Source organism: Chinchilla lanigera, unplaced genomic scaffold (assembly GCF_000276665.1).
Source record: "Chinchilla lanigera isolate Chin_1 unplaced genomic scaffold, ChiLan1.0 scaffold00006, whole genome shotgun sequence".
Classification (NCBI taxonomy): domain Eukaryota; kingdom Metazoa; phylum Chordata; class Mammalia; order Rodentia; family Chinchillidae; genus Chinchilla; species Chinchilla lanigera.
In genome coordinates, this window is record NW_004955407.1 from 16,332,235 (window position 1) to 16,348,734 (window position 16,500).

At 34.8% G+C, this 16,500-nt stretch overlaps 1 protein-coding gene across 4 annotated transcripts in view; it reads right to left on the minus strand.

The window, feature by feature from the left end:
- Positions 1 to 16,500, minus strand: part of Samsn1 (SAM domain, SH3 domain and nuclear localization signals 1) — a 47,926-nt gene that overhangs the window by 2,397 nt on the left and 29,029 nt on the right. For 3 of the 4 annotated variants that reach the window (XM_013503806.1, XM_013503803.1, XM_005375567.2), the window contains 3 exons: positions 16,057 to 16,208; positions 12,647 to 12,853; positions 10,643 to 10,793 (listed from right to left, as the gene is read on the minus strand). In XM_013503806.1, the coding sequence (XP_013359260.1) occupies positions 10,643 to 10,793; positions 12,647 to 12,853; positions 16,057 to 16,208 (510 nt within the window). Of the gene's footprint in view, positions 1 to 1,265; positions 1,446 to 10,642; positions 10,794 to 12,646; positions 12,854 to 16,056; positions 16,209 to 16,500 lie in introns of all 4 variants that reach the window. The other variant, XR_001231017.1, reaches the window with a different exon arrangement.

The window sequence follows — 16,500 nt, forward strand, 5'->3', positions numbered from 1 at the left end:
CCTATAAAAGCCTCGAGTTTATCTTTCTTAACAGCTGAGTAATATTCCATTATATAAAAGTACCACAATTTTCTTATCCAATCCTCAGTGGATGGACATTTGGGTTGTAGAAGCAAATATTTAATATTAGAACCTAACAAAAAGATGTTTCTAAAAACTTAAAGCACTCACAGTGTGGGGGGCTTTTCAAGGTTCTTTCAGCACAAACTTTCTCTTTGTCAGTGTCAAGGATCTTTGCCTGCCCCTTCTGCATCCCGTAGCTGAGTATTTCTATGTGTTAGGAGGTGATTTCTTCAGAAGAGAAATGGATCCCAAGCTACTGTCTTTTAGCTTGTTAACATGCCCTCCTCTTTCCCTTTCTAATCTCGGAGCTTCCTCACTTCCGCCATTTGAAAAGTCCCACATAGGAGACCCAAACCCATGTACTTTTAAGACTGGGACAAAAACTGCCTCAGAGACTTCCTCCCAGTCCCTTATATCTTGTCCAGTTCCTGAAATACATCCAAACTTCAAAAACCATGGAAGAAGGAAATTGCACAATCTTCTGTAATCAATTGTTACAATGCTAATGAGCTTATCTTAAAGAAATGCACTCTTTATCTTGTTTGTACATATCCTGCTTTTTAAAAGCATCTTTCTAGGTTACAGATATTTTGTCAACATTAGTTAATGATCCACTGTGTATCCAACATTTATGAACCCTCATTACACATGACAACTGAGCCCTGATGACCTAAGATATATATGCTTGTATGTAATGAATTCACTGTGACGTATCAGAAAGGTAATAGTGCTGCACACTCATAAGAGGACAGAAAAAAATTGTCATTTAAAGTATTTCCTTATTATATGGCTTATGTGAAGACCACTAGTTGAAAAAGGTTGGAAGAAAATGATAAAAATTGCTTTAGTCTACACATTTTCAAAATAAAACATAAAAGTTCTAATAATTTTACCTCAAGACTTTTATTTGTAACATTGAAGCCATATTTATGTCATTTTTGTGAATCTTTCCCTCATTTGTCACAATTTTATTCAATTATGCATTCAAATGTCAGGTATTTACATCTAGTTCCAATACTAGGATCTAGGAACTAGTTCTAGTTCTAGGATCCTTACTAGATCCTAGGATCTAGGATCTAGTTCTAGTTCTAGGATCCTTACTTTCAAAATTCACTTATTTTGATTGTTATTTTTAGATTTTTTTCTCTCTTGAAACATTTTATTAGTCATAACACTCTTTATGAGGGAGGGGATGCACTTACTATTCACCAGTCTTTACAAAAATCAGTCATTCTATTTTGTTTTCCATCCTTCTTTTATGGAAAGGCTGTATTAAAATGGCACCTCATTTTCTAAGGAATTCCTTCTTCTGCCTTGGCTCTTCTGCCTTACTGACACTGACAGGAAATGGGCCAGTTTTTGTGTCCTTTATCAAAGTCTTTCTGGAAAAGGTCAGAGGAATTATTTCTTTGGTATGCATACCAGAACATCAGCACCGATAACCACATTTGAAGTGCGACCCTGTAGTAATAATGGTTATGGGTATGAGGTCACATTTCTCTACATTAAATTTGGACCTCTTATTTCAGTGCAAAGTCAAAAGAACTTTCATACAGTTTGATATCCTTAACAAGAGTAGGCATAATAGAATCTCTTTTCTCCCAAAGTACTGTTTTATTTAGGTTGATTACTAATTTGGGGGCTTTTTTTTAAGATGGAAAACTTAAGCTTAAACATCTCTGATTCCCAAAATTATCTCTTTTTCTTTCAAAAATAAGCACTTAGTTTGTTACTTCGTTTTTAGAAGCCTGTATACATTCACCTAAAAGGGGAGCAAAGTAAACAAATATTAAATAAAAATCTGATTCACAGGGGAATGTGCCATTGTTTAATATTAGCAATAAAACATACTTGCTTTTCTTTCCACCTGAGAAATGCTGTATCACATTCTGTAAATTCTAGGAATTGGTTTGTTTTAAATACAAGTTATTTATTACAGAACCCTTTCATCTGCAGTCTTTATGGTAAGAGGAAATAGTTCTTCATTGTGAAAATTATGCAGCATAGTAATTTGCAGAACAATGGTAATTTGCTAAATGGTTTCCTAGTAAAATGAGAACATGACTATCCCTCCTCAAGTGCCTCCCACCAGGCTTACAATACCCTTCAATTGTAACTATAAAAAGAAAAGGCCGGTCATTGCATTTTATTGTGCACATGAAAACTATGTAGCATTCAACCTTGGTATTTGGAGGGTCAAGATCTTTTCTTATTTCTTTTCACCCTGACACTAATAACAGGTGTTGATACACACCTAGGTCTTGTGCTGTGGGTGTTTTGTTTTCATTATTTTGTCCCACAGAAGGCTAAATTCACACTAATACATTCACATTTTCTTTCTAAGTGATTTTGTCCCTCCCTGTGGCCATGAAAAGGAGGAAGGCTAACTGACCTACCCAGAAATTGAAACCACAAAACTTTATCAGTTTTGTCTCCTGGTCCAGTCCTCTGAGCTAACAGGCAAGTAACACATTGGGATAAGAAACAGACTGCCTCAAAAATTACAGACGTTTCAGGGGACATTTGAATAAATCTTTTTATGCTAATATGTTTGTGAAAAATTTTTAGGTTGGAAAAATATTCCTAATTTGTGTAGTATATTATTACCATTGTATAACAACATACACACACACATATATATATATAATTCACCAAATGAAAATGTTTGAATTTTAGATTTTTCTCTCTATTTCTCAGATCATTTATAATATTTTACTTTTTAAACAATCAAAATTTTAAAATAGTTTTGATATAGCTATTTTGCGAATATCTCACAGTTTAAATATTTTAAAAAATCTTGTGCTGAAGAATCAGTAATAATTATTGCTGCATCTCTCCCTTTCTGCTGTCAGTTAACATAGGCGTACTAGGAATTCTGGAAAGCAGTGCACTTGTGTATTCTGTGTAATGAAAGATCATGTTAAGAAAAAAGAGGAGGGAATATTTTATTATGAGGAATTAGTTTCAATATTAAACTATTTTATTTCCTGTTAAAATTGTTATGAAATTATATAAAGCCCATGGGTCAACATTTTAAGATCATCATCAATGTTCAGAAAAGTGATATGGTGATTAAAACAGAAGTCAGCTAGTATAATTATTCATAAAATGACTATGTTAGAGTTTTGACATTTAATTAATTAAGTGTGGGCAATTTCAATTATGCTAAAAGTGAAGAAAGCTCTAAAGAAATACAACAAGATTCTTAATCTAGGAAGAAGTTCTCATACTCTAAGAAAAGAAATCTTTATGTTCATATACTAGAAATTTAAAGGTTCAAAATAGATGGAAACTACTAACTTTTACTTGACCTTCACAAGTTTCATACCAAAATCTTCCAGAATTTGCCTTTACGTCTTGTTTGCCTTAGGTGTCAAGCCTCTGTTTCTTTGGATCAAATACTATAAATGCTCAAATCTAGAGGGTATAGGAAAATGCCTGGCCAAAAAAAGTGTTCAATAAACAGCAACTAAAGAACATCAGAAAGAACTTTCTTGAAATTCAAATGATACATCTTGACTTTGAATAACTGTCTTCTTTTTCTCTTAACCTAGCGCCATTCCCAAGAGGAAAAACGAGGGATATATATTTCAAAATATGCATGAACCTCAACTGCATGTTTTGGCTCTGTTTGAGTCACTCAAACTTTGTTCAAGGAGGAAAAATTAGCAATCATAACATGGCTCTCAGTTACTTTAACTTCATCCTGAGCATGACCTTAAGTTACCTGAACACTTTAATTTGTTAATTATAGGGAAGATTTGATGTTTACTTCGCTTGAATACTAACCTTTCCTTTAGGAAAGTGACAAAAATGAGAAAGAGAAATACACCCATGGGGAAACAAATACTAGTGGTTGTTGTCCTGAGGCCATGAGATTAATACAGTGCTGAAACAACTCCTGTATTTGTACATCTCTCGCAGCCTTGCGCCATCGTCTATTTTTTCATGGTGTGGAGGAAATCTTAAACCCACAGTAACCTCTACTTCTATGGTACTGCTTACTTTAGTAGGAGCAGAAGCACATTCCTGCAATATCACAAGCAGTATGGACAACATCATTAGGCTGCTATTCAGCCCAGCCACTTGCTTGCATGGAAGGCGTTGGTCCCGGAAAATGCCTACCCTCTAATGAACTGTTGTTATATTGGACGGATTATTTTGACAATAATCAAGTAAAATTAAAAATTATGATTAGATACTGCCTAATTAGAGGTCAAAAGAAATCCATTATGTATTTCTGATGGGTTCCCTTGATGAAGAAAGTAGTGTTCAATACTATGCTACTTTGGCAAAATGGCTATTTTAGCTTAAAGGTGCCACAAAACGGCAGATACAAGATCACTCTGACTTTTTCTCTGGTTTTTAAATGCAAGAGACAAAAAAGCATGTGAATGATATCTTCCCTAGACCTGAAGAAAAGTATCATTTCTGTGATGGACATTGAGACCAAGACTTGGTACAAACTATGCTAGACTGTGACCTCCATAGCCACTCTTCTACCCAGTTAATTCTTCTTTCCCAGGTTCATTTGCCTTGTCATGCTTTTAGTTTTCTACTTTTTGTCTAATTCAGTAGATGTTTGATTGTAACTGAGTCTTTGGTTCTTAATGTCCTTATGGATTTCAGGCTTGTAAAACAATAAATTTTTATTCTTTTCTCCAGCTGATGTTTTACACTAATTTAATTCTTGGGCCTAGACATTAAAAAATAAAATAAAACAAGACAAAGCAAAAATCTAAGAGATTCTGGGTAAAATTTCACTTTTTCACATTGATATTGTGAAATTTTAATCTTTTTATTTTTGGTACCAGGAATCAAACTCATGACCTCACACTTGCCCGGCAGGCACTGTGCCACTGAGCTATGTCCCCAACCTATATTTTCATCATATCTAAAATTATTACTTTTTGAAAAGATAAGATTATCCTTTATATTATTTATCTACTATCCCCTTTTACTATATAATATGTTTTGAACATCTTTTCATGTCAATACATATACAACCCTATATAATTCTCCTAACATTTTCAACTTACTTTATTATTTATGGATATCTGTATTTAACATACTAATTACTGCTGCAAGTTTACACTTGTTGAGTTTTTAACTAAAACTACTACCTTTAAAGCTATTTTTTAAATGTTGAATTTAGTAAGACAAATTCCCAGAATTGGAATTTCTGGATATAAAATCTACACATAGTGCAACTTTGAGTTGTTTACACTATTGCTCTCAAAAAATGTGTACCTCTTTATACTTTTGCACACACACATGCATTTGTTAGCATACACGTAAACTAAATCTCGATAACATACAGCAAGGAAGAGCCACGTTATTACTAGAAATTGTACATGTGAGATGGATTGCAAGCAATTTTAATTTTTATCATTAGAGAAAAAGGTCTTGCTTACTATTTGTAAATCTAACACCTCCACAATTAGCATGTATTTATTCTATGAGCATTTATTAACTATCCACTCCATGCCAATTTCAGGACTGGAAGCTTTGAAAAAAACCACATCATGATAGAGGATTTGGTTCATTCCGCCAGGATAATCATTACAAAAGCATGCACAGGACACCATCATAGTGCAATGTACAAACAAGGATGGGAGTGTTTTCTAGATATAGCTCTACAAAAGTCCTTAGGTGCTGAAGTAAAACATTGTGAACACTTTTCTCTAGAAAGTGTTTTCAGTTAAAGATTAAATTTGCTTCATTTCACTCTATTTTTATTATCTAGAACATGGTATCTGTTATAAATAGAATCTTAGAGAAGAAAGCCAAAAATAAATCTGAGAAATTAAATAAAACCAAACAGCGGGGCAGGGGATATAGCTCAGTGGCACAAGCGTCTGCCTGGCAAGCTCAAGGTCCTGAGTTCGATCCCCAGTACAGCAAAAAAAATAATAAATAAATAAATAATAAAACCAAACAGCTATAACTAGAAATAGATATTAAACTCATATGTATAAATACATACAAGTAAAACATCTGCCTTCTCTCTATATATGTGGATGCCTATCTTCTTTTTTTTCTTAAAAGCTATACATTTCTTGAATTTAAATTCAAATCATACGGCAAGTGCAGTGGAAACCCCAGCTACATGTGTCAGGCTGTGGCACCAGGCTAGCCTGGCACACCATTAGGTCAACGGGAGGATGCTGTCTGGCAGATCTGCAAGTCTCCCTTGCTGATGGCTCATCTTCCAGCACCTGACTGGGTCCCACCGCTTGCCTTGCTTCGATTTGGGCCGGCAGACAGGCAGGAAAGCACAACTGGGGGTGGCTGAGCAATGCGGGGCTGCTGTGCCTACAGCTCCTGCCAATGGCCTGGCTCACAGCCAGCCCTCTCCCCTTCATCCTCATTTGACGCTGCGATCAGAGTTTGCAGGTACCTGAAATACACTGTAACAGATTTCTATAACGTTTACTTATTTCGTTACTATTCTTTTCAGTTTAAAATGTAATTTTCTCTGTACTTAGGAAAATTATTTCCATTGCCCATTTCCCCCAAAGGCAATGGTACACATTCTGGTTGGCACAATTTTAAGGCACATGAAAATGCTTCTAAATGTGGAAAGAGACAACTGCACAATACATGGAGAACGTGTACTATAAACGACAGTTAACCATCTTATTATCCTAAGGAAGCACTTTTCAGTCAGGCAAAGGAACTTTGAAGTTTGGGTTTATGCAAACACACAGGCAAGTGTACACACATTTTTTATTCACATTTTTATTTGCTGGAAATATTTACTCACAAAGTAAACAAATGATTTTAAAGTCAGATGATAAATATAGAAAACCTAATATGCACAAAATAAATAGATTTGGCTCCTTTTTTTCTTCTTCAAAGCTGGATCTCACCCAATTTTTCTTCTCTCTAACCTTATCTAGGTTCCTAATTGAGGGAGCCAGTGTCCTAATTCTGCTCAGTTCTAGGAGCAATGCGAGAGCAAATTCTGCATCTCGCTCCTTGCCTTGCTGGGACTGCAGAATCCCAAAGGCATTACATACCTTCAGCAGTAGTCCTGCGGTCAGCTCTAACACCACTCCCTAGCCTTTTTATCAGTTTGTTGGAGAAGCATCTTGACCTCCTGCCATGCGGTGACCTAGAAAGTTTAATCCGGCTTACACGTTCAAGGTCAAAGTGGGAACAATGCTATCTATCTCAGGCTAAGAAAATAGAGAAACAGCTTGTTGTATCTCTGTTTTTGTTCCCTATCCCATCTTCTATCCTCTTAGTTTCTTGAGATGTGTTAAAGATGCACACAAGACTTGGTCTTTCCTGCATTATCTCCAAATTTCCACTCTAGTCCTCAGGACACATCTCCAGTTTGCACAACTTTCATATTGATTGATTAGCAAAGCAAAGATTTTCTAAGTTCCTAACTCAAAAAAAAAAAAAAAGTTAAACTAAGAATTTATTGAAATTCTCCAAATTAGTATTACTCAATGATCGAAATAAAAATTTATACATAAAATCCTGCCCATTGCATATCCTATTCTTTTTTAAATAAAAGCTATTTTTAACCTGTGACTGTGAGGTGTATTTGTTTTTTTTTTAAATGTCTATGCTTTGTATAACCATATTTTCAAGGTATTTATCATTCAAGGTACATGAATGCTGTGTGTTTAATCTTTAGCACTGCTGTAGAAGATGTGATTCACGGAGTTTAGGATAGATAAAAATAAGCATGCGGCAGCAGGTTGTAAAATCATCAGAATTCACTATCTTATCAACAAATGGAAGTCATTCTTCTTTATTTCTTGAGCAAAGCAGTTTCATATAAGATAAATAGCTTTCAGTCAAATAGCCTAACATCCAATATGCATCTTTCTGACGAGTGAATTTTAATACTACTAAATCATATGTTTAAAATAGGAAAAATCTCAGGATTGTGCATTGCCAAGTATCACTGGTTGAATCTGCACTTTTCTGTCTTTCATGAAGTACAGTTTGGCTGTGTGTGTGCATGTTTATACATGACTGGCTATTGTTATTAAGTATTAGCTCCTCCTGATCTTCATGGATGGTTTTTTAAAGTTTTATATAGGGAAATAATTCCTGGGACTTGTCCTTTTTAAAATAGCAAACACTGAAAAGTTACTTCATGCTTAGAAAATATTATGTTTTGTTTTCAGAGACCAGGATATATTGGAACATATTTCAGATAGGCTTAGGAGACTAAGTTACAGATACATGAGGAGCTTAACCCACATAGCTATTTGGACTCTGATTTTCCCATTTTACAAAGAAGAATTTGAGTTAGGGTTTTTTTTTTTTTAATTACACCACGCTTCATTTTGGTATCACATATAAATCATTATTTTTTAGTTAATACAGAAAATAAACAAGTGATGCAGGAGATAAGAATACAGAAGTGAGGTAAATATAACCTTCTGGCCCCACACCCATCTTCTTTTGGGGGTCCCTACTGAGCACTCTTCACCACTGAAAGGGCAACTTGCTGGCTCCCAGCCTCCTCTCTTGGCAAAGGCTATTGAGAGGCAGCGAGGACAGTCTCTCACCTTTCAGGGAGTTCTGCTGTTACCAGGGCTTTGTTCTCACTTAAACATTAACTTCCACTTTCAGAGATGTAGCATTGAACTGAAGCCCTTGAGGAAACTGAAGTAGCAGAAGATTTCAATCTCCAGATATTCACTGTTCTCGTATTTACCATTTTGCTCATGTGGAAGACAGAACTTTGAGTTTTATAGCAGTCTGCTTTTGATTAAAATCCTGCCTGTCCAGTTTATTTAGCTAATTAACTTCTTTGCAGTTCATCTCTGAATTATTCCCTCATGTGTAAATGGGACAAAATACCTAAATGTATGCTATTGCAGAAGAAAAGCAATTTTTTGCAAGTGTTTAAAAAATATTCTTCTTTCTCCTTTTACTGCATGGTCAAATTATATTGGAGAGTATTGGCAGAGGCACTGAACATGATCAATAAAAGCAATCTACAGAATCATCTTTGTGGCCTAGTGTTTAGTGAGGTGTGATGTCTTGAACTGACAAGATGTAAGAGAAACTCCCTTCTTTACCTTGAAGATATTGCCACACCAACCTACAAAGATCAATTTTTGGGTGGCTAATACTATTGAGATAATCAGCTACTTTAGGTAACCTTAGGAAGGTTAGGTTTTCTCTACCTTTCTGACTCTGTTATCTCCTTATAGTCATCACCCAATCACCAAAACTTCAAAGCAAGAACATAAAAACCTAAGTCTAATTATTTCTGCTTATGTTCAGTTAGTCATAGATGTACATGTACAATTCCTGGTGAAAATCTATGGAAACACAATCACCCAAGCATGAATAAAGCAAGGAACAGTCTCTTAAAAAGTAAACAAATTTCTACTGTACAAAAAGCAAGTATATACTAAACAAGTGCTCTGCCTAAATTTTGTAGAATTTATGAGAGGGTAAAGGGTAGCCCACAAAGGAAGTCAGGAGGTCTAGATATTCAGTACAACTTTCCTCTTCATTCTCCATCTGGGCTGTTACTTGTAGTCTTAGGAAGTATGGCACAGCTTTTTAAAACACTGGGTTGGAATCTTAACTCCATAATTCATTAGGAGTTTGAGCTTATATAAATTATTTATCTCAATTTCTCATTCTAATAGTGGAGGTAGTACTATCTAACTTACAGACTGGGTTGAAGAGCACTAAGAAAAATAAACATAAAGACTTTGCCTGAAGTTTTACTCAGAGCACACATTCCAATAAATTAACTAGTTAATAAGTACTGCTAACATTAGTTTTGAGAGGGGTGTGGATTTAATGATCTAACTTCTTTCTCATCTTTAAATTTAGACCCTCCACATCCTCCATCCCATTTTCCTTCACAAAATGCTCTGCATAAATTGGAACATTCCAAGCTCAGGGTTTGGGGGCTTGACAACATTTAGTAGTGAGTCCTCAATGAGTAGTTATAAAAGTAAAAGCTATTCTATCTCTACAATCCTAGTTGGCATAGCTAGCATTCTGCCATTGATGAATTTGTAGGTATGTTTCTGTCTCCAGTTTATACTTCAAATGCAGAAAATAATCTGAGATAATAAAAGTGAATGCTGAATATTTTTGCAAGCTATTATAACATTTTGGAAGAGTACAATAAACACATACAAGATGGGACTATGTGGTAATGCAATGAATTTTCCTGGGTGGCGCAAAGTCTCATTAGGTTAGTGACATGCTCTGTGTTCTACAGAAGCCATGTGTGACATTTCTCACTAATGGTTCACGCTGTCACTACATATTTGTCTCTGTCTCCCTCAGTCGTTGGTAATGCAGGCATCCACTTGCATATAAATGAAGAGTTCTGCAAAATCAGAATGAGGGACGCAGAAAGCTCCTTTCATTTTTGAGTCCAATAGGGAAGAAATCTCTCTCCACAATTACAGATTCGATCAGAGTTATTGCTTCCAATGTTATGTGAAAATTCTTACTTCATGGAAATAATGCTCTACGTGATTGTCAGTAAATAAAACAAGAGCTTTGCATCTGATGATTTCATTATTTACTTTACACCATGATTATCAGCTACGGAGTAGATATGCACACTTACTTTCTTCATCAAGGAGGCTTTCAGCAGCTGATAGTAACCTCATTCTGTCTTCTGGGTTTGCAATGTTTAATTCAATGAGATGACTCTCTTTTACATCCTTTAAATCTTCTAGAGTCTCATATCCATTAAGCAAAAGTGTTGAGGTATATTCCTATGGGGGTAGAAAAAGTATGTTAATGCAATGTAAATTAGTAAGATTCAAATATTTTATTTTTAGTTCTCTTTATATTTAAACAAAGTATAGAAATGCATATAGAACCCAGAGATGTCAATATAACTTTTGTTTAACTCTATTTGACTTGTACTAGCTTTCTACACATGAACTCTAGGGCATATAAAAGAGTATGTTGTATAATTCTCACTTTCTGGAAGATGAGACATAAGAAGACATAATTATCTTAATCTGTGCAATGTTAAATCATGAATTAATTTAATAGCTGTATCATACATTCCACTTGGCACTTTTGCACTTCTCAACTACCTAAACAGACAGAACTAGAATTTCTTTAAGTCTATCAATGAAATGTGTATAGCAGAGTAAATTATACTACTATTTCTGAATTACATATCTTCCTGTTTCTTAATCACAAAAATATAAACTTCCACTAACTTCTTGGAGTTGGTTAAAAACGAATTTAAAACAGACACAAGTCTATACACAAAGTGGGTTTGGCATTTTAATTGAGAGGGACTAGGTAAAACTATCACAGACTACTTAATTAAAAACTTTATAAAAACATGACTTGTAAAAACATTATTTCCTTTTTTCGGCATGTATGTTTTGTGCATCACTTTCATTAATATATACATTAATTCCAAATTCATAGACTTTGATTTTAGCCTATCTGTATGTTATTTATACAACCTCTTTTCTCTCTGACAAAATAAAAATTCAAACTAAAGTTAAATTCTTTTCAACTTCCTCAAAAATCTTCCCATTTCACTTGATCATAATTTCAATATCTTTATTTTAGTCACTAAAACTGAGTCAGAGGAAGTCTAGAAGTTTTAAGTAATCAGGAAGACTTCATTACCAGCCGTATTTTAACAACAAAAGGGAGGAACAGATCTTTTGAAAAAGTAGTATACTCTATAAAATCTCTAAATTATAATTAGAACACAGAACACCAAAATTTCTGTTCTGAAAAATCCATCTGACTTTGGGTTCTTGAATAAGTCACATACTCCCTCAGATGCTGACTTTTTTTATAAATCACAGAACAAGTAGCAAGGCAGGATTCAAAATTATATTTCCTCTGGGATACACCAATAATAACTTTGAGATGCTTAACTAGTTAACCAGAAGGTTAAATAGATAGTTCAGAAAAAATCAATAAGGAAAACTTTAATTGGCTATTGCCTTTACAAATTCTGAAATTTATCAAAATGTGTCTAAGCTAATTTTAGATATGGATTACAAAATGTAAATTGAGTAAGAATAGGTATAAAGGATGTGCACACATTTTATGAAGGTAGATATTTCATAAAACTTTTACTTATGTAATATGAACAAATAGATTATAAAAACAGATGACAGAGTTCTGAACACAATTATTATGAGGGTTAATCACCACTGTTTAAATGATTCTATTCAGTTATCTTCTCTGGACTTGATTTTGGTTTCTGCTGTATAGAAAATGCAATTTTCATTTTTCCTTTCACTTCTTTGGACTCTAACTTTTCCTCTTTATATTCCCTTTCTCCCTTAGACATTTTCCACATTCTGTTATTCTCCTAAATATCTTTCATTTTTCATTGCACTTTCTCAATATTAATCTCTACTGTCACTGCAAAATACCATTGGGGTGTAGTCCAAGAGATATTATATCAAGACCTGACCTTGCATAATAAAAGTAATAAAACAGAAATAAGAGCTGTTCTAGGAAAACAGATTTTCCTTTGCTATAAGTCTTATATTTTTAAGCAACACTGTGCAAACACCGATCTGTTCTCATCAATCATTCCATCCACATGTTACTACACACAGGACAAAGGGTGGCTAACCTGAAGGTGAATCTGTTCTAAGAACTCCTGAAGACTCTTTGGTTTTTGTCTTTTACCCCCTCGGTGTGCTTTTATTTTCTTAGGGGCTGCTTCCTCTTCTGAGATGACATCCACATAAATAAACTTGAAGTTTCCCACTTTATTGTTCAACATTCCCGTCCAAATCCCCATTGGTGTTTTGCAGATAATGTCTATGATGTCTCCTTTCTAAGGGCAAAGACATACACAAATACAAATTAGATTTCAAAGGAGTATGGTCCTATGAAGATTGGTAGAAAGAATGAGAATTAGAGTAATGAGTACATTATACTAAACACGTTCAAAGATATCAATAATAGATCTGAGACCCGGATGTGGTGGAGCATGCCTGGAATTCCAGTACTCAGGAGGCTGAAGCAGGAAGACCACTGCAACTTTGAGGCCAGCCTAGGCTACAAAGTGAATTCAAGACCAGCCTGAACTTCATAGCAAAACCTTGTCTCAAAAAGATAAAAAAAAATCTGAGTTCACTTGTTAAGGAAATTATTTTCCTATAATAATAAAGAAAACTTCTAAATGCTTGAAGAAAAGCTTACATAGATACAGTGTCACTTTTCTGTCTTTGTTATATCATTGTCACATACTTGTGGAGCACAGTATAATTTACACAAAATTTTGAATACAATAAGTCATTTTATATTCACAACCTACCTCTTAAAGACAGGCATGAAGTATGACTTTCTCATTCTCAATATTGCAGAAAAACAAGCAGAGATAATGAATGACTTCTCAAGAGTTTGCTGTAAGTTAATGGCAACTCAAGCTCAAGTTGTCTGAAATTAAAAATCATGTTCCTTTCATTCATATTATGAAAATAATATTCTCATTATTTTAGAAGGGCTTTTCTGCTAGGGAACAGCAAGAAAAAGCAGTCTGTGGCTCTGTCTGTGATTCAAGTTCATCTAATAGAATTCATTTGTACTATACTATACATCTACCTAAAGTATTTCATGTATACAAACAACTAAAATTATGCAGAACTCACCAAATATATATAAAAATATGTATACACTAGGTCATCCTACTTAGCTCTTAATACCTTTTCTTATCAAAAATAGGTAATATTTAGATAGAGCTCCACAAAAAGTTTGCACTTAAGTATGAATGAAGCACATTAAAATGATTCAAGTGCAGCAGTATTTTGTTTATTTCTATCTCAGACTATATTTGGCTACATGCTAGAAATTATTAGCACAAGTAAAAATTCCCCTAGGAATGTTTCTTGGTAAAGAAAACTGAATTCTATGCAAATAATTTTCCATATTTAAGAGTATGCTAGTTACGCCTTGAGCCTTGGACATCTCTGCCCTGGAGGGGATTCTACAGATTCTAATATTTTTGTCACACTTTATTGACACTGCATGAAATGTGCTAATAAAATATATATTTTCCTGCTGACTTTTGAATGTATAATTTGTAGAAAACACAAACTTTATTTGTAATTTTACAATTTAAAGTGATCGAATGAAATGATATTTCTGATTTATGACCACCTGCCTGTCTACACCTCTCATCTCTTAGTCTTGGTTTTCCTGCCTTTTAACTACAGGAAATTAAATCGTAGGGTAGATGCTATCCGGTAGGCTGACAAAGAAATCCCCTAAAAGATCCAGAAAGTTATTAGGTTTGCTTGTCCTCTTCAGGATCCTTTCTAGTATCTTCAAAACTTGTAAACTTGTAACTTACATCCTTTAACTTGTAAACTTGCACGTTCCTGAAAACTCACAGATCACCCACACCAAGACACAACTTCACTTTGGATAAAACCGTTGCTAGAAACAATGATATTTCAATTTTCAGTGGTAACTATGGGATCCTTGGTATTCCCTGTAACAGCTGCACAAAAGTCAGCCAAGGGAGCACCAGAACTGGGACACTGACATTATATGATAAGGAAGTTTAAAAACAATCCGGAGTCAAACTACATTGTTCCCTTTTACTGTTTTTCCTTCAACATGGGTGCTAGAATATAAGCATCTCCAAGACTTGAACTTAAACTTCAAGTCATTTCAGATACTAAAGAGTTAGCAATGTTGTTTTCTCTCCCAAGTTTACCCTGATTTAATAACATAGAAGGAACTAAGAAAACTGAGTGCCTTGAGTATGAAACAACATCAATACTTCACATCACAATCATTCCTTAGCATTGGATTAGTGTTAGTGGTATACAAAATTCATCATTTATGTTCTTTTACTTACAGTGTTTTGTGATACTAAAAGGCATGATTTAACATCTATAAAAATATGTTAGCATGAACACTTCTTCTATTTGTGCTATTGTAATCAGCATTATCTCTTTACAGAGACAATGTAAGGGCTACCAAAATGGTGGATTTCAAACTCATGATTAGGTTACTACATATGTCAGAGGAAATCATGCAGATGATGCATCAAATTAATTGATTTTGTGTTAATTAAAAGGGAGATTATGTGGGTGCATCTAACTTAATCATGTGAGATCCCTTTCAACAAAGACACGGGCATGTGTGTAAGCTTTTTTCTTGATAGTTTTGAAAAAACAGACTGCTATGTTATTAGACAACACCGTGGCTACTGGAATCTAAAGGGCTCAGAATGGCCTCCAGTTTATATCCAGCAAGAAGCCCAGAGCTTGATTTGTATAACTACAGTGAACTGTATTCTGCCAACAGTCAAGTGATCTTGAAGGATTCTGAATTGCAGGTGAGATCACAGACTAGCTGACAACTGAATTTCAGCCAACTGAGTCCTTAAGCAAAGAACTTGGCTGAGCCACACCCAGATTTATGTTCCATGGAAACTGATATGATAATGCATTTGTGATCTTTGATGCCCATGAGTTTGGGGCAATTTGTTATATAACAATACAAAATGAATATAGCAGATAAAGCTAAGAAGAATTCATCCAAAAGGGGATATCACTGGGAGAAAGACCTGTGGTTAATCAGGGCAACCAACTTGAAAAGAACTAGAGTTGCCCAAGTACCTATGGTTCTCAGATCTTTGCTTTGCTGTCATTGCCTGATATTTCCATATTTTTTCTTCTCTTTCGCACCATTATATTTTTTTCCAGCAACTGTCAATTAGAACTAGGTACCTACAGCAACCTGTGAGACTTTCAATTTTCAGAAAAAAATTTGTAATTACCTTTCTTCAATAAACTCTTAAATTGTATGAGGTACCTAATAGCAACTTCTGCTGATAGCCTAAGGAAAATGATCTCTGGTATCCTACCTATGTTTTATTAAAAATCCTGCCACTGTTACTATAATTCACCACTTTAACTATGAGAAAGAACACACAAACTTCTTTCCCATTTTTTTACTTCCTGAAATGGATCACAAACCAGCATTTGACAAACTGTCCAGAAAGCAGATGTAATATTGGCTCACCTTAATTTTGAGGGAGTCGGTGTCATAGGGACTTGGCGTGAAATCTGTGTGTACTCTGGCCCGGCCACAGAACGATCCTGCATATGGGCCATCATAGTCCAGTCGAAAACTGTCCCTGTTACTTGTGCCATCTGAACAACTTGTTATGCCACCTTAAGAAAGCAGAGGTTAACAGTCCCCATCAAAGTCTTTTCACCTTCTGAACCATGGTGCAGACGCTGAAGCAATGGATTGCAGTCTTGTTTTACCACCCAGTCATATTCTTTTTGAGCTCTGTCCTCTGACAACTTCAGTTTTTTTTTTACCAATCTGACCACTGTCTCTTTACTCTCTAAATAAAACACTCTTTCATTTTGGTCTCTATGTTCTGATCCAGCACACAGTACATTAATAATAGACACCTGCTGAAGAGGAGCACGATAGAGGTTTAAGTGTTACCAAGCT